This window comes from Chinchilla lanigera, unplaced genomic scaffold (assembly GCF_000276665.1).
Source record: "Chinchilla lanigera isolate Chin_1 unplaced genomic scaffold, ChiLan1.0 scaffold00024, whole genome shotgun sequence".
Taxonomy (NCBI): domain Eukaryota; kingdom Metazoa; phylum Chordata; class Mammalia; order Rodentia; family Chinchillidae; genus Chinchilla; species Chinchilla lanigera.
This window is the reverse complement of record NW_004955425.1, coordinates 27,495,380-27,514,782: the sequence shown is the minus strand read 5'-3', so window position 1 is coordinate 27,514,782 and position 19,403 is coordinate 27,495,380. Positions and strand designations below refer to the sequence as shown.

The 19,403-nt window shown below is 37.2% G+C and overlaps 1 protein-coding gene across 1 annotated transcript in view; it reads left to right on the top strand.

The window, feature by feature from the left end:
• Fcho2 (FCH domain only 2) overlaps positions 1 to 8,138 on the top strand; it is a gene marked incomplete at its 5' end in the record, with an annotated part of 126,339 nt that extends 118,201 nt beyond the window's left edge. The window contains 4 exons of the mRNA XM_005386078.2: positions 2,183 to 2,382; positions 3,103 to 3,167; positions 6,867 to 7,031; positions 7,330 to 8,138. Of these exons, the coding sequence (XP_005386135.2) occupies positions 2,183 to 2,382; positions 3,103 to 3,167; positions 6,867 to 7,031; positions 7,330 to 7,352 (453 nt within the window). The remainder of the gene's footprint in view (positions 1 to 2,182; positions 2,383 to 3,102; positions 3,168 to 6,866; positions 7,032 to 7,329) is intronic.
• Positions 8,139 to 19,403: the final 11,265 nt, after the last annotated feature.

The following is a 19,403-nucleotide window of genomic DNA, read 5'->3' as shown; positions in this document are numbered from 1 at the left end:
GATCTATAGACAGAGAGATAAAGATAGATATATATACTCCTTGTTTAACAATCTGTTTAACAACTGTTCAGGCTTATGACCTTGACTGAGGCATGCTGTTCAGACTTACAGCCTGATGCTTAGGCTTAAGACACATCTTTTTTTGGTACAGTTCTATAAATCTTGTTTATAAATCCTCAGTGTCCTTTTTTGTACAGTACACCTTGTTTATACAGCACTGTAAGTTTTGCTGATTGCCCTATAGAGTATTGTAGTTTTATGTTCTGTTATACGTTACAGTACTGCATGTAAGAGTTATGCAAATAAAAACAAAGTCATCAAGTTGGAGTTTACTTTGACCATTCTGTTTTTCTGACTATTATAAGGTGCATACTATATAAATTCCTCATTTAGCAACCAATTCATTTAACAACCTAGCCACAGGGGTGTCTGTGTATATGTGTATATATACTATATATCTAGTATATATTTTAATCTTGAAATACGGAAGACCTAAGTATAATCTGAAAACTAAAAGGCATGTAAGAAGAGAGTGAGGTGATAAAAGTGTATTGATATGAAATACTTGTTTTTAAAAACCCTTAAACAAATCAGTATTCTGAAGGAAAAGTATTTGCAATATATAGGAGAGACTAAAGGAATTATCCCAAAGAGCCCTTACAAGTTAGTAAGTAAAAGATGAGTGACTCAGTAGATGGCAACTTACGGAAAGATGCTCCATGTCACTGCACAATGAATATGAGATAATTAGTTTTATCCCATCATGTGACAGAAATGAAAAATTGCAGTGTGAATTAACAGAATGTTTCAGGTATTTTGGGAAAGAAATTAAGCTTAATCCCTAACTCAAAATCCACACAAAAGCAGTTGTATAAATTGTTGGATAGATGCAACCTTTAATTCAATACTTCCACTCCAAGAATCTGTTCTTCAGAAATGAATAAATGGCCTGCCTGGCAAGCGCAAGGTCGTGAGTTCGGTTCCTGGTACCGGAGAAAAACTTAAAAAAAAAAAAAAAAAAAAAAGAATAAATGGGCAAAGGTAAAATAGAAAGGTTATTCAGTGCAGCTTTGTTTAGGACTCAAGTACACAGCAGTGGAGGAAGGGCTTGATTAAATGAAGTATTAAAGCCATTCAAACGAATGAGATGGAGTCATGTTTGCATATACCTAAGTAGTCAGGAAGGGTATGTTCCCACTGTGTAGTACAGCAAGAAGGGGTGGGCTGGGTGTGTAGCTTAGCCAAATACCACTTGCCTAATGACCAAGGCCCTATTCTAATCCCCAGCACCATTTTAAAAAAAAAAGTACCAAGAGATAAATTTCCTGTTTCAGATACTTCACTTTTGAACTTTTAGTAGGGTAATTGAATTAAAATAGCATATCTCTAGAAAGTACTGTATTTAAAGAGTAAAGAAAGCTGTCATGTAACTTGATCTGAAGCTTATTACAAGGTATTCATTTATTCCTTCATTGAGGAGACATATATTATTCATTGCTTCCTAATTGCTGGGAGTAGGACAGGAAGGCAGTAAACATATTTATATTGTATGTTAGTAAGTAAGTGGTATGGAGGAAAGGTAAAAAGGTGAGGAAGATTGAACATCTGATTTTTTCTTTAGTGAAAATTTAAACCAGGGTGGTCAGGGTGGCCTTTGAAATGGGTTGAAAAGGAGCCATTTGAGCAAGGACCTGAAGTAATGGAAGGAATTATTTATTTACCATGGGTCATATGATTAAACATTTGAAATTCTCTTAATTCCGGGCTTGTGGAACTACATGGCAAACCTTCCTTTTTTTCTGATTGTTTTAAATCTAAATTGTTTTAATTCAGAAACAGTCTTAGAATATTATGTTGGATATTGAAAAGTTCTCAGACATTGCACAAGTAAGTAAGAATCACCAGATAACATGCCAGTGTGGGCACTATCCTTCAGCTGTTCAGTCAGATTTTCTCCAGTTGGATCCCATGAAACACACATTGTAAACAAGCGCCATGGCAGTTTTGATGTAGGTATTCTCAGGTCCACATATTGCTTTGAGATGAGTCTGCTTTATTCTGCCTACCAGCAGATAATCCTCTTAGATAGTTTTGATTCTGTAAATTATGTCCAAGTATCTGTGTCACGAACATGACTTTTTCACTCTTCAAACCAGACAGTTTTTGTTTTTTCTCTTTAAAGGTATCATCAAATGGCATTCAGTCCACTCCTTTGAATCTTGCAACATATTGGAAATGTAGCGCCAGCACCACAGATCTTAGAGTGGATTATAAATATAATCCAGAAGCCATGATGGGTCCTAGTGTGCTTTCTAATATACAGGTGGTAGTTCCAGTGGATGGAGGAGTCACAAATATGCAGTCCCTTCCCCCTGCAGTATGGTAAATAAATACGTTTATGAATTCACGCTACATTTCTGTTTCATTCCCCAGCTTTTAAAACCCAAGTTCTAAAAGTTATGATTTTGAAAAGTTTTAGTACATTTTTCCATAGAAGCCATGCTGTAAAAAGATGGTATTCATTTTACTAGTCAAGCCACAGTAAGCCTCAATCCACAGTAAACAAAACTAGTTTTACTGTACCAAGATTTGAGTAGTTCTTTACTAACTTTCCCTTAAACAAATTGCTTAGCGTCTTAAAACTAATGATAATAATTATTTTTCAGGATGAAATATACCATCTGGCCTATTGATGGGGTACCTATTAGTGTTCAGTAGTATTAGCTCTCATCTCTTAACACCTCTCTTGCTGCCTGTAGTAATACTACTACACACTCTAACAACTCTTTGTATTTGTTCCACCATTTCATGACAGTGTTTTTCTTGACTAATTAAGGTACTGAGCCACATACACATGTTGTTTTTCTTTTCCTGACCAGTAGAAATGAGAAGAGTCCTATAATCTGGTGAAACTTTCATTAACTGAGAAAAATACAGCATTGTACTTAATACGATATCAAACACATTTTTACTAGGTCACACTATTTAAACTGAGCACTCTAGTGGTAGTGAAAATACTTTAAATGCATTTAATTTGGAAGTGCTCACCCATGTCTAAAGTACTGTATTAGACTCTTAATCTGAAGATACTTATTATTACAGGAATGCAGAACAAATGAAAGCCTTTTGGAAATTGTCTGGTATTTCAGAAAAATCAGAAAATGGAGGTAAGTGTATGTATGCATTTTTATTTACAATGTGGTTTCACTGAAAATGGATTTCTCTTTCCTTTTCCCTCCCTTCCGCTTTCTTCCCCTTCTCTCCCCTCCCCTCCTCTCACCTCCCCTTCCCTTGGTGCTGGGTATCAAACCCAGAGCCTCTTACATGCTGTGCAAGCACTCTACCATTGAGCTATATACTCACAGCCCGATTGCTTTTTTAAGGCATCTTTTTTTTAGAACCATGTTGGCAGTTTATTATATGGTAATTAAAAATTTGTTTTAAACATTTGAATGCATATATCTCTGTAGTATGGTGTCTTAAGCTCTTTGAGGAAGATACTTAGAATGGGGAGTATCTGGGTTAGATGGCATTTCTAATTTTAGTTATTTGAGATCTACATAAACGGTTGTACTAATTTACATTCCCACCAACATAGGCGGGTTCCTTTTCACCAGACCTGTATCAGCATTTATTATTTTTTGATTTCATAATGATTGCCATTCTTTCTGGAGTAAGGAATTTTAGTGTTGTTTTAATTTGCACCTCTCATGGCCAGAGATTCTGAACATTTTCTTCACATAATTGTTGGGCATTTATCATCTTTATCTTTGAAGTGTCTGTTAATTTCACTTGCCCATTTCTTGACTGGGTCTTTAATTTTAGGTGCTCTATTTTTTTTACTTGAGTTCTTTATATATTCTAGATATTAGTCCTTTATCTGAGGAGTCACTGGCAAAATTTTTTTCCCATTCTATAGGTTGTCTCATCACTCTGCTTATTGATTCTTTTGCTGTAGAGAAGCTTTTTAGTCTGACATAATCCCATTTGTCAATTCTTACTGTTATTTCTTATGCAATTGAGGTTCTGTTTAGAAAATCCTTTCCTACACCTATGTTTTCAAGTGTTTTACCTACTCTGTCTTACAGGTTTAAGTTTTTGTTTTGAAGTTTTGATCTTTGATCCATTTTTACTTTATCTTTTTCAATCAGGTTTTATTTTTTATTTTAATTTAGTATGTGGTGAGAGATGTGAGTCCAGCTTTACTCTTCTGCAAACAGCATTTTTATGGCAAGTTTCTTCCTACAACTTCATGCCTTCAGTTCTAAAACTGGCCACTAGGTGGAAGTTAATACCTTATATAAGAATGAACCAGCTAAAATTCAGACATTTTTCCTATCTACATTGAAAATGCTTTCTTTGAAAGACAGAGAACTTGTTTTGTTATTTTATAAATGTTATATAAATACTTCTTATATTTAAGTGCCAACATTAAGAAAAATACCTAATAAAATAAATGTAGACTAATAGAACTATCTGTCCCAAGTATGTAACCTCATAACTAATTGAAACTGATTTAACACACCATTTAATTCATTCTGTTAGTGAGGGCCTCCTGGCTTCCAAGAGACCATGTTGTAGAAGCTTCCAGGCTTTGAAAAGCCTTCTGCCTACGCGTATCTTGCTAAGAGGACCCTCTGATCATTTCCCCCATTAGGACTAACATCAACAGCCTTCAATTCTATGATTATATTTTAAGGAGAAGCAAGTTAATTGCCTCTTCTTATGAAGCCTGTGTCTTTTTATGTTCACAATGCAAAAGAAAAGTCTCTGCTAGCTGATTAGGTCTTGTATCTCCTCTTACTCAACTTAAAATTAGGACGTAATTCCCAGGACAATCAAGTCTTGAACAAGAGACTGTAGATGGTTTCATTTTCTCTTAATTAAAAGAAAAATCTCTTAAGTCATTTTGAATGCCTAATTTACTTCCAGAAATTTCAATCAAGTAGAGTTTTTTCTTTGTTTTTGCTTGTCGGCTATTTCTTTTTGAACACTTTGAACATAGTATTGGTAGTTTTTCCTAATATTTATGTGTAAAGAATTATGAACGTCTGTACATTTATACCTGTTATGCAGAATCAGACTTTTACTAACTGAGACATAATTTGGGTGAAGTAGCCAAGCTAATTTGCAGTTCCTTTTTGCCCTTTGATACTTAAAAATTACCCATTTTTAGGTGGTCAGATATATTGATTTATACCCTGCAAGATGGCTTTGTGGAAGCCATTCTGAAATTCTGAGTTTAAACTGGAAATGAATTAGAAATCTTACTTGCATTGACAGCTTACAGCCAGCTACCAAGGAAGAGGGTGTTTCCCTATTTAATGAAACTATAGTGTAATTATAAATTCTTAACCAAGAAAGGGACTTGTTCTCTCAAAAATAAGACACAGATTTTCCAACCAGATAGTTTAGTAGTTTCCCTCTATTATTCAGGTACGAGACGTGTCTGTGCGAGGAAATGGAAAAATCTTACAAATACAGTTTGGATATGGTTAGTTGAGTCAACTTCAAATACTGTAGAATGGAAATCTGTTTTTTATTTTGGTGCTATTCCCAGAAAAGGGACAGGAAATAATTCCAAAGTTTAAGTATTGTCAAGGTGGCTGCCTTATGCACATGGTAGAACTTTGACAGAACTAGATGGCTTATTAAGAGTAGACAGTGGTTAAGAACTAGGCAGTAAATCCTCTTCATTCTGTTGTATGCCACCAGGCACAGTAGTGTAGGGGGGGTTGGAGTTGTTATATCTTGTTCCACACTGTCCTGTAGTGTCAGACTTCTCTGTAGGGGTTCACAAGGTCTTTCTCTTGTGACCCAGCAATTCTGCCCACTTTCCCTGACCAGAAACCTCTGGACCCCTACTTCTTTCTCACCTCTTGATTCCAACTTCTACCTATCTTTCAATCATTGCATTCTTTGCTTTTCTTGGACCTACTTCAGGTCCCCTTCTCTTGTCACTTAGAGTCCTGAACTGTTTCAGTTACCCCCAGTTTGACTCCTGACTTTTCATCTTGCCCCTCTCCTCCCTTCTAAGACACCAGTCTGAGAGATTCTTATCTTATGTGTCTTGGGTGATTCGCTATACTTAAAATGTAAATTTATTAACATGGCCCAGTCCTTGTTGCTGTTCTGGTATATAGATGGAGTTGTAAATGTTGTGGTGGCGTGAGTCGTCTTCGTATCTATAGTTACTTGTGCCTTAAATACACATTATCATCACCAGCATCACTTACAGCTTGCAGCAGAGATCCATGCCTTTGTGCCTACAGCTCCTGAGAGCTCCTTCACAGCATTTATCATACTTATCTTTGCTGCTTTACTGTTCATGCCATGCTCATAGACTGAGGTGTGCTGACTCACTAAATTTTTATAACAAAAAGAAAAGACGTCTGAAATATGTAAGGCATAATGTCAAATAACTAAAATTTTAAAAAGAAAAGCAAATAGAAAATTAATAATGTTAACCAGCTCTTACCAATAGCCACTTCTCCTTTGCCTATCCCTTCCCCATGATCTGATACTCAGCAGTTACTTCTTTTGTACTCTTCCCAGCTATATCCCTTCCAGGATTTTCCTGTCATCAATTACTTTTTCTTTTTTAATCCACTTCAGCATGCAGAGTCACATAAGTAAACATCTCTGAAAATTACTATTAAGTAAATGAGAAGGATGGATTAAGAATTAAGATTATATACTTAATGAAAATTTAGATTCACTAAATAAAATCTCATTTTTAAGTAGACTGTTTACATATCTCATGAATTAGCTTATGACTTATATAATTTAGCATCTGTGCTCATATGATTTTATTTGGTATGCAATATATTTACCCCTGTGTAAGTTCTTTATTCTTTTCCTTGTAGGTTCTGGATCCCTCAGAGCAAAATTTGATCTTTCAGAGGGCCCCAGTAAACCCACAACACTTGCAGTACAATTCCTCAGTGAGGGAAGTACCCTCTCAGGAGCTGATATTGAACTTGTTGGCACTGGCTATAGGCTTTCCTTAGTAAAGAAGCGGTTTGCCACTGGTAAGTTGGGAGGTTTTGAAGTTTTTATTGTACATAGGAAACGTTTGTATTCTAACAGTTACTAAACAACTGTCCAGCAGTTCATAATCTAAAGGCATGGCAAAACATTTTTTGACTCTTGATATAAGTGCCAAATTAGAGACACTTGATAGGGAGAGTTCTGGTCATTACAGCTGAACACCTGTGATATGATTCTAATGTATTATAAACAGCAGGTGGGAACTAGGATTCTCTGTGATGGAAGTGAGAAATGTTTATTTGAAACAGTAATTACAAAGGTCTTCTTGGTGTTTTTCAGGACGATACTTGGCAGATTGTTGATCAACCTGGGAATGTGGTGGCTCAAGGGAGTAGTACAAATCTGCCATTCTGCATTACCGGTTCTTTCCAAACACTATTCTAACTTGTATGTTGTCTTTCAAAGCTTAGATATATTTGAGAACTGATATATTTGAGAACAAACATTAAATCGCACTTTTAAAGTGAGTCATTGAAAGAAATAGCACTGAAATGATTTTCACACTGCAAATGATCAAATGCAATATTCAGGAAGCACATTTCTTCATAGTTTCAATAAAAATGAAGTTTTCATAGGCTGAAATTTTAAATTATCTCAGTGTTTATATTGAAAAAAGGAGGTAATAGTGTAATATCAAGCCTAAAATTTCAGGAGAGCAAGCACAAGATTATTTAGCTTTCCATAAATTTTTAGAGTCAGAAATAGTTGTGAGATTTCATAAGTTTGATATTGAATGGATACAAACGATGTGAATTCTAAGTTTTAGATAATGTTAGCTCAGAGCACTCAATCAGATTGAGTTATGTGCCATAAGTTAGTCAGAACAGAGTCCGCGTAGTATGCAAAAAATATATAATTGGATTCTGATAAACATATTAATAAAGTGTAAATGGTGTTTTATATGGTTTTTAAAAAAAATTCTCAAGTGCAATGTGTTTTAAAATAAGCTTACAAAAAACAGCAGAGAATTTACTTCTACAGTTAATTAACTTTATAGAAGTTGTGATTGTTTTGATGAATTAATGCTGTAGATTTAATTTATTTTTATATGGATTGCATAATATGTGCCTTTTAAAACAATAACAAAAGCCAGAAATGTGCCTGTCTCATTTGTGTTCATTAATGTGCCTCACTTTTTTTCTCAGTCTGCATCTTCTATTCAGAATCTTACAGTGGTCAAAAAGTTTTTGCAGGATATTTGCAATTTTTGTGAATACCTTTGACCTGCAATTGGGAAGAGAATTGAGAATAACTAAAGGATAATTTATATTTAAGAACCAAGGCTCACTTCTTAGTGAAACACTGTAGCCACTAAAAAGAGAAATAAACCTAATGGAGTATGTTTACTGGTGAAAAAAATTACCTTCAGATATTTAACATTAACCTCATCAAAAGTAAGTGAAACAGATAAATTGTGAAAAACTGTGATGGCAAATTGGTAACTGGTATTTTAACTCTCACTTTAGCATTTCCCTTGTCTGTATTTACCATTGAAAATTTACACATTTATTTACTAATTATGTTGTGAAACATGAGTTCTGTAGTAGTTTATGAGAAATACATTTTTAAAAAGATAAATTTTGGCAATGGGGGAGAAGTACTGTTACTTGTTTCATTTTAACAGTTAGAAAAATTACCAATTTGTATGTTTTGATTACTATTCAATTCCCACATGGTAAAAATAAATTATTTAAAGTGATAGCTTGAGTTAAGCATTTCTTAAAATAGGCTGCATTTTCTAAATAGTGCAAAGCCTAACTTTGTAGCAAATTCTGATTATTCGAAAAAGTGATACATTTTAGACAAAATTTCATGATCCACAAGTGGGAATTTTTTATGATGATAAATACCAGTCTCCTTCATTTTGCATAGTTGAAGTGATAACTTGTGTTACGTAAGATAATTTATATAAACCACTAATTGTTCTGTTGAGCTTTACAGAAAATAAAACCCCTATCCTAGACATTTGTGTAACGTCTTGCTATACTAAATATAGCAGAAAATTCACTTCTTAGCAATATATAACACAGCATGTGTATTTTTATGTATTCAGTGTTAGCCCAATCTAAATTTAGATTTGACTAAAGCAGTACCTATGACAGTTTTCTAAAATGTTAGTCTTTACTGAATAGCAAAATTAGAATTTCTAACTCTTATTCTCTTTTAAATGCCAATTACAAGCTTTACTGGAATTTTAATTGTAAATCTGCTTTGCATTCACACTGCTTCTATTGTGCAGTTAATATTTTATTCTTGGAATTCAGACACTATTACACTCACCATGTTTTTTTTTTTTTAATCAAGCATTACCTAAAAATGTACAAATTAGTGAAATGGTTAAACTTCTGCACTTTGTTAATTACCAGTCTTCATACCAAGTGTTGATACATAAATTTATATTGGATACAGGTTACAATTTTGAAGCCATATGAGTTTTATTGACTTTTTTTTTCCATTTAAAAATCCACTAATGGTGTAAAAAAAGACCAGTAGATTTTCAGTGGGAAATGTATCTAGCAAGCTGGTTCTTGCTTATGTATAGTGATAAAACCTTGTAGCTTGTCTCTTTAACCAGGAATTTGTAAACACAGAACTCTTAACAAGTGTTTTTAAGGATTATTTACTACTTTGGGTTGTAATTAGAACAATGCACATCTATCTTCCAAAATTTTGTAAATATTTTTGATTTTTTCATAAAATGTAAATTTTACATAAAAATTGTACCCTAATAAACATGTAATATATAATTTATCAATTGGCTTATGTGTCTTGTATCCCTATTGATAACTGGTATATGTTGTTGACTTTAGGGCAGTGTAATTCAGGTAAGGAATGAGTATTTGGGTTTGAACTTTATACCGATAACAGATTGAACTGTTAACTTAGCTTTCATTGATCATAGAGAAAACTTCATCGGGGTATGTTTCTAAAATGCCAAAATTATTTTTTAAGGGGTTATTTTACACATATTTAAATTGATGTTAAACTTTAGCAGAGACTTTCTTGCTCAGGGATACAGTCTCACACAATTTAAAAACCATGGTGTTCTAAAGATGTAGTCAAGACCATCAAGCCTGGATCGTGCATTTAAACAGAAGCAAAAGAAAAGAAAAGCAAGAATTATTCATCCTAAATATTAAAAATGTTGTTGAATCCCTCATAAATAGGAGCAGTTATCTAGGTCAAATTGAGACTTCTCTCGAAAGGCCAGATAGTGCTCTTATTCATACCCATCATGGTTTTCTACTTTATTCTCTCTTTTCTCCTTATCCCCACTCTCACTTCTCTTAGAAGGGTGCTAGTTGCTGTAGTAGTCCTGCAGTTTTAGGAGCTGATCACAGTACTACCATTTTGCTCACATCATAATCCTAAGTATGCTGTGCTCCATAAAGTAGTGGGCCTCCCCTGTTCCCTGATTCTACAGCAGATTCTCTCCGTTTGGTCAGCAGTGGGGAAAGAGAAGCTTTTTGGGGGCCAAGCACAGATATGGGATTATCACTTACACTCACTTCCCATGAGCCAGGACTTGAACTTGTAGCTCCAAGCATCTACATGCTAAGATGGGAAGTGTTTGACTGTGTGCTCAAGAGGAAAAGAGAACAGGATTTGGATAAACTGAATAGTCTTCTGTCACATACCCTACCGTTTTGTTGCTTTCCCTGTTCCTGCCTCAAATGTGCATTTAATGGTGTCTGTAGCTTCCTGTAGGTTTTACTTTTCTACGCTCTTTTGTTACATATTGATTTTTATCCCTATTTTTAAATGTCTGATTTTTTCATAGTTCAATGCATGGTTATTTCTGAGTGATCATTGTGATAACCAGAAACCATTGTTCATCTTTGACATGGAGTTTCATCTATCAGGAATGTTTCTAACTTTAACAAAAAACAAAACTAAAAATAGCTTAAACAGACACAGTTTTTTAGTATTTTTTTTAACAGTGTAAACTTAGCAGTGAGCAGGTTGAATTAGAAAGCAAGTGTTTTGCTTTTTGATTTTTAGGATAATAAGTTGACATAACCTTTTAATGGTTTTGATTTTAAAGCCTCTCTTTTGTTTTTAAATCTATGTATCTTTTAAACTAGTAATTATTTGGGAAATTATTCTAAGAAAATAATATGACAGATAAACATGCATATAAAGATTTGATGATTGTTAAATACTATATAGCTTTATAGGGTCAGGGATGTAGCTCAGCAACGCACCACCTGCCTGGCAAGCACGAGGTCATGAGTTTGATTCCCAGCACCAAAAACCCCCCCAAAAACCAAAAACAAACAAAAAATACTATATAGCTTTTAAAATAATCTGTAGTCAGCCAGGCATGGTGGTGCAAGCCTGTAATTCCAGCACTTGGGAGGCTGAGGCAGGAGGATCATTGTGAGTTTGAGACCAGCCCAGGCTACAAACTGAGCTCAAGGCCAGCCTGAACTGCATAGCAAGACCCTGTTTCAAAAAGACAAAAAAAAAAGTATAGTCGTTGATGTTGAAATACTGCTACAGTATTGTTAAAAGGTAATACGCTATTTTTGTTTACAGACATGCACACATTGAGAGCATATATTTTTATAGAAACATTCATCAGGCTGTTGTGTCTTGGGTTAGTGGGATTTTTATTTTCTATAAATGTTTGGTGTGTCTAAATTTCATTTGCTTTTTCATGAGTACATATTATATTTACAGGAACCTTCTGTTTCAGAAGTTTTAGAAAGTGAATTGACCTGTGTTTTAGCATAAACAGTGTACAAAGATCTCTTTACATAAAGACTTTCCTTATTTTGATCATTGCCTTAGCCTTCCATTTGGTCTTTTAATATTATGTATGGCATCTTGGTGTTTCATTTTTAAGGTATGGAAGTTTTCTTGCTATTTTTTTATTCCTTCTTTTTCCTTCTCTTTTCAGTCTCAAGCCTAAGGGCCATAATTTATTTCATGTAAATAATTTATTTCATGTAAGAACATAGGACCTGTTGTTCATTCTGAGAATACATTTTGCCAGTCTGCCTCCCTGCCTTTTTTGGGAGGTGGGGGTGATATTAGGGGTTTGAACCCAAGGCATTTATACTGAGCTATATCCCCAACCGTATCTTTTTTATTTTGAGACAGTTGCCTAAGCTGGGCTTGAATTTGCAATCCTCCTGTCTCAGCCCACTGAGGCCGAGATTACAGGTGTGTACCACCACACCCAGCTCCACATTACTTTTTTTTTTTTAACATTTAACAATCTTTAATTCAAATGTAAAAGTTCAATACAAGCCGTTTATAGGGCTTGGGATTTTTGTTCTTTTAAAAACAAGAATGGGGAAATGCAACAAAATGGTCTTTCCACTGTTCAAAAACTTTCAAGGAAAGGATAGATCGTAGTGCCATAAAGGATGCATTTAACTGAACCCACTTTCTCCCGGCACCAACCTTACACCCAGTTCCACAATCTTAATACATATTCCTGAATGAAGATTTACAGTTCAGCTTTGCATACCATTTAAAAAATACTTAGCACCAGCTTGCTTCCTATAATGCCAAATGATGAACTTCTTCAACATGTATTTCTTTTTTTTAAAACAAAGGGACTCTCTTAAAAAAAAAGTATGATCCAGAGAAAGAACAGAAGATAGCCTTTAGAAAAAATTGAGTCTTTTAAAGTTCAGAACTTTAATGCTATCACCTTATTGAATTAGTGACTGATTTGCACCTTCAGAATTCCCAACAGTGACCTAAAGAATGAGCTTGCAAGCCTTGAGTGGTGTCACGTGCCTGTAATCCCAATAGTCTGGGAGGCTGAGGCAGGAGGATCACAAGTTGTAGCTTGGCCTAGGCAGTTTAATTGTGATTGAGAGACACGCTGTCTCAAAATAAAAGATTAAATAAAAGGCTTGAGTACATACTACAGTGCAAATTCCCTGGGTTCAGTCTCCAGCACTGTGCAAAAAAAAAAAGTGAGCCTAGGTTTTGTTTTGCTTCTGTTAACGAATAGTTCATTAGAAATCTTGGGTGAATTTCACAAATTTCAGAAATTATGAAAAATGTAATTTGAAATCATGTCCATGCCAATTTGAATGGCTTACTGAAGCATATTTCAGACTGACCTGATACTCAGACTGCAGCTGCTGCCTAAGTAAGGTCGTGTTTAAGCTTCTTGGTGATTGATTGTTCAGCAGAATCAGAATCCTGTCCATGCACAGTTGCAACTGCTTGCTTTAGTTGATGGGAACCCAATATTTAAAGGCCCCAGGGACAAAAAGACCCCAGCCAGTTTTCCAGTTGGAGATGAGTCAGCATTCCCACAAGGTGTCATTGCGTAAGATGTTAGTGAGCGTTTCAGAATCGACATACTTCACCTGAGCGTGTTGGTGCATGCCTGTAACCCCAGCACTCAGGAGGCTGACAAAGCATGGTCGCCACAAGTTTGAGGCCAGCCTGGACCACATAGCAAGATCCTGTCTCAACCACCATCCCCCCAAAAACTTAACACATTTCATACATCTACAAGGTAATTATGATCAATAATGATCAGCCCAGTTTCTCAGAAATAAGGAGGCTTAGAGGTCAGATATGGAACCCTTGCTTCTCTAAGGTAGCATTACTAATGATTCATCTAGGAACAGATTTTTTCATTTCTCCTAAAGGAAACATTGTGTGAAACATAAAATAGAAAATTGCTATGATTACTGAAAAATAGGAGCTTGATTGGCAGGCAAACTATGAGACAGGTAGATAATACAGCTCTCTGTGCTACCTAAAATCTTTAAGCAACAAATATGTGGGGATTTTAAAGTACAAATATTTTCAAGTTCAGTAACCAGAAGTAATATTATAGCCTAACAAACATTCCAAGGCATGCAAATTTTATATGGCTTCAATAAAGTTTCCAGATACTATCTAGTTTGCTGTAAAAGTCCTAGAAAGGTCAGCTTCTGGTTGTTTTGTCATGTGAATAACTGCAAAATCACCTAAAATTGCTTAGAGCAGTCAAGGAAAAATACCTAGATCTCATCATTCTAAAGTCAGCTTCCCGGAAAAAAACTGGAGAACAGCTGTTTTCCCTAATGAGGTGTTAATTGCCTCTCCCCTACACCCAGCCAATGAGATGGACTCCCGCAGATAAACTTCTGCTTCCTAAGCATCTAGGTAAGTGACAGGTACCAAATAGTGCCCTGTGAAATTTTATTTTGCTTTAGTGAGCGCTGAGAATCAAACCCTGAGCCACACTCTAGCCCACCGTGGAATATTTTTTTCTCGCCATGTCGTTTAGGGTGGCCTTGAACTTACTCTGTAGCCCACAGTGGCCTCAAACTCACAATGATCCCTCTGCCTCAGCCTCCTGAGTACTGAGATTACATGCATGCACCATCACACCCAGCCTTCGTGGAGATTTTTGACTGAAAATCCTACCTTCCTAGCTAGGTAAGCTTTTTATGATCCTCTGTTAATTTGTAACTTTAAACCCACCACTCATTGTTATTCCTTTCAGTTGCAAGAAATGCGACTTCCTTGTCCAAGAGTTAAGGTGACAGGAACAGTGTAATGTTTAGCTATGCCCTTGTGGTTCTCGAAATGTGACCTTGTTAGTCATCTGAAAACCAGGTCTGTCTAAGTCATGAGATTTAAGCGAAATGACTAGTTAGCAAAATAGTCATTTGAAGGAGAAACATGCTCATCCTCATGGTAGTTGTTAAGGGTTCGGGAATGGTCAGCTCTGAGGGCCTGGCCTGTTGTCCTGTGTCCGATTCGGATCCAAGAACACCTTTGCTTGCTTTCTGTATTTAGCACTAACTGTAACTTTGGGTCTGAAGTGCTGAACTGTACAGGTGCACCTTTTGTGAATCTCTGTCCTAGGAGGATGTGTGTAGAGGCCATACCAAGAAGCAGCCTTGCAGGTTAACAGGGATGATGAGCTCAGAATGACCTCTGTATCTAAAAATCACCTGATGGGGAACCCACCTCGCATGTACATGTGCTGTCTTTTAGGTGACTATATATCTAATTCATTTAGGGTTTGTGTTTTAAATGGATGCTTTTCTCTGGTATCTCTCAATTAATGGGTGTCAGGAGAGAAATCAGTCTTATTACAGTATAGAAACTGGGGTTAAATATTTCTTTTGAATGATATACAAAGATTAGATAAAAATAAAACTTGTATTACACCTCCAGTGTCTTATAATGGGAAGTCAGGTTTGCCAATGATCTGTGAAATTGTACAGTTATTTCCAAGATCCTTTTTTCCCCATTTTAAAGTCCTCCTAGTTGGCATCATAAATTGCAGTTGGCTAGGTAGAAATATCGGAAATAGGAACTGCCTTTATCTTTCTGTCTCCAGACAAGTGACAGAACAGTCTGACAGACACGTAGCCAGCCTCTCAGCAGAGTATGTTCTTAACTGAAGCATTATACTTTCTACCTGACAAGTCTCTTCACTGACCAGCAGAGGCTGAGCAGGAGCACAGGATCCCCCGGAGACACCAGGGAGCTGTGGACACAGACCCCCAGCAACTGTGGAGACCTGTATACAGAGAAGCTGATGGAGCTGACTGCCTGGGGAGCTGCAGGGGCTGAGGCTGGATTTCAGAAGACATGCAGACTGCTAATCCTCTTTCCTCCATTTGTTCTTAGGCCTCCTCAGGGAGGACGAAGACTTACAGAACACAGTGTTGGCCTTCCACAAACTCAGGACCAGGGAGTGAAGATAAGCTATTATTTGTTACTTCATTTTATACAGTCTGTTTGCATGTTGTTTTGTTTTGTGGTGGCTGGGAATTACGCCCAGGACCTTGTGCATACTAAACACATGCTGTACCACTGAGCTACACCCCTGCCCTTGATACAAGAATCACCATGGTGGGACAGAAAACTGGGACAACATGGCATCTGTTGTAGTTTGGCGTTTTGCAAGGGGAACTATAATATAGAACACATACTTTATAAGATTATAATAGTCACCCAAAGAGTCATATACAAAGAGTACAGTGAATCTGTCCACACACTAAAGACCAAAGAATCCAGCTGAGGGCCTGGATCCCACAGTAATGTCCGGCATGAGTCCAGCTGAAGACCTAGAGCCCGTAACAATGCCTCCCATGAGTCCAACTGGAGGCCCAGAGCCCATGACAATGTCTCATGCAGGCCTGTTGCACAGATCTGTGCTGTGAAGGCCCCAATGTCAGTGGTGGAAGCGAGATGAAGGATCTGTGCTAGCAGGCTGAGGGATATGAACTAGAGCCAGGAAGTAATGCTGAAAGTAAGAACCAGAGCTCCTCCAAAAAGTACCACAGCTATCCTCAGCAACAGTGAGGTCCCAAGCTCCTCTGATGAGGAGGAAAGCCAATGTAACAAGCTTCTCCAGGAGACAGCAGTGCACCATCTTCCCCTCCGGAGCCAGGAAGTGATGCTCAAAGTGAGGACCAGAGCTCCCCCAAAGTGAATTGAAGCTATTCTCAGTTACAAGATCCTGAGCTGCTGCTCCGACAAGAACAACCACTTTCATCAGGAAAACCAGCATACAAGGTCCTCCAGGAGAATAACCCAAGAGAACCAGCAGCTTCTAACAGCACCCAGTAGCGTCTAAACTTCTTCCTCTGTAGTTCTGCCTCTTATCCTGCCAGTAGCAATCCTCAGGTGGGTCTCCCACACCTAGCACCATGCTGGTTCAGTTCAACTGGGTGTTAAAAGTTGACCACCAATTGTCAGTCCACCATAGCATCTTTTTTCAGCTGACCAGTCATGTCTCATAAAACCACAAAAGCAGAATATTTGCATAAAATGGGAGATCATTGCCAACAAAAAAAACTAAATGAAACTTCTAGTTTTATTTTCTCTTACTAAACATAAAAATCATTGGTTTTGGAAGTCACATCCTGGGAAACACATGATGAGTTCCCACTGGCCTTGCTGTAGGTAACACTTCTGATATGTGGGTTATGAGAACAGTTGCCTGGGTTACTTCCCAGGGACCCAAACGCCACTTTTGCTGAAAACACTGCCCTTTCCCTGGAGCCTACCAATGTCTGATGGTGACTAAAGTGAAATGAAAGTCTTGGTGTCTCTGTCTTCAAATTGTGCCTGTACCCTTTGGTGTAGCCCTAGGATGCAATTCTTTTCAGCTCTATGTATCGACATGTTGCTTATTAAAAAAATGTTTTGTCCAAGACTATAACATAGGATTAACTTGTCCTTTTGTCAGTTGAGCTGGTATGTTTTCTTTTTCTCTCCTTCCTGTTTTCTGTTTCTACCCTTATGCTTCTTCAGATAGCCACAAGCACCTAAAATCCTTCAGCCCAGTGCCAAGGCCCAAGCCTACTCAGGTCAGGACGTTTCATGCAGGATGATGGTACCAGCTACACAGAAATTCAACAGCCCCTAGAGCAAGTCGACCACAATCATCTGGTGGTCCAAATTTTGTACAAGAACAAACACCTTCTGGAACCGTGTCACTGGCTAATGAAAATTTCTGGACTTGATCCCACCCTGGTAAATCAATAAAAATGTACCTTTGTATTTGTTCTGAAAGCAGCTTGTTTCCTGTCTTTAATGGAGTGTCCAGTTGCTGACTCCCTTTAATAGAATAGAGTCAGAGACCATTGCTGGCTTCCTTCAGTTGAAGCCCCAGTTTAGTTGAACCCTGCCCCCATAAAGCTCTGCCCATTCTGGAATATATATGCTTGCAGTATTTAGTCCAGTCCTGCCTCTGGCATCTCCAGATGGAAAGATCCAGTTGTCTACGCTCATTGTGATTGTATATATTTTGCAAAGTTTAAATATTCTCTGGATAGTGTGTGAAGAAATCAATGGAACTATGAGTGTATATGTTGTGTGAGTGCTGGATGGGTTGTGGCATTAAGGTTGGTCCCTCTCCACCTCATCTGAATGTCAGCAATATCCGCACCACTCTCTTTGCTGCCAGGTACCACCTCTTTCAATCCTACAAGCTACGGCCTTCCCAGTTCCCTGCACAAAAACTTTGGAAAACTTTGCCTGAAGAATTAAAACTTCCACAACCTGACATTGAAGGATTCCCAAAGTATCCTCGAATTTTTCCAAGTACATTTTTCATGTTTCCTCTGATATCCAATACATTAATATAAGCCAGACTGATCATTAATTCCAAAACACTCTTCAAAGCTCTAATTTTTGCCCATCATGGTCTTAACCTCTACCAGAAATGCCTGCTTCTCTTCCATCATTGACATTCAAAAGCCTACCCAAGAATACTCCTATTTTAAAATAGAATAAAAATAATGCTGCTCTTACCTTCACAATTTTCCCCAAAACAGTGGCACATGACAAAGAAACAAATGCAAATTACCTTCTTGACAAAGTTAGATGACATTTGTAACTCAAAATTACAAAACGCAGTAAAGGGTTGTTAATGTAATAATAGTCAAACAGAAGAGAATATTGCGGGAGCACACTGTAGGCTGAAGTGAGTGAAGTTAACTCCCCCAGTACTTGTCTGTCAGGTGAGAGCAAACATCTCTTGGGAAGGATGACTTGGGAGTGCATGTAGTTTCCAAACAAAATTGATAATTCATAGTCCTCCAAAACTAGGTGGCCATTCTGAAGGACAAAACTTAAAATGTTCCGTGCAAGAATTTCTCTGGACCTGATTCATCTTTAAGATGTGGAAGGAAAGAAGGCTCAAAGGTCACTTCATGCTGAAAGCGTTTGCAGGCTTGAGAAACACGGTAATCTTGCAATCTGAAAGATTTCTTCCAAGTAATACACCTGTCACAGGAGAAATTACTGCATGTTCTGGAACATGGGCCTGTCCTTTCCCTGTGGGTAACTTACAAGTATTTTGCACATGAAACACATTACCTGAAGAGAATAGTGGTTGAAAATGTCTATATAGGGGTAAAGATAGCTTAGTTGTAGAGCACTTATCTGGCACATGTGAGGTCCTGAGTTTAATCCCCAACGGGGAAGAAAAGTATACAGTAATGAAGCAGACAAAAGATTGAGAAGTATGACAAAAATGGCATATTAAGTATATTAACCAAGTTCATTTCTATCATGTAATGAAAAGTGATATCAAATATAAAATTCCCAACTGAAATTTGTGATACGGTGATAACAATTCAGACACCCTTCTGTTCTGCATGCAGATGGTGCAAGGCCACTGGGTTCAGTCCCCAGTACTGTGGAGCAGGGGGATTTGTTTCAGAAAAATCCAAGGAACAGCTCTCTTAGCTGTGGAAATTGTAAGGTCAAAAGCCTGGGAGAGGTCACAGGAATGTGGCTGTGTTGTGAAGGCCGCTCTGCCCAGCCAGAAAGCAGAGCTCCAGAGGCTGTGGGAGGAGGCTGTATGAGAATGTGCACAAAGCCCAAAGAGGCATCTTCACCTTCCAAGAGAGCCCTGC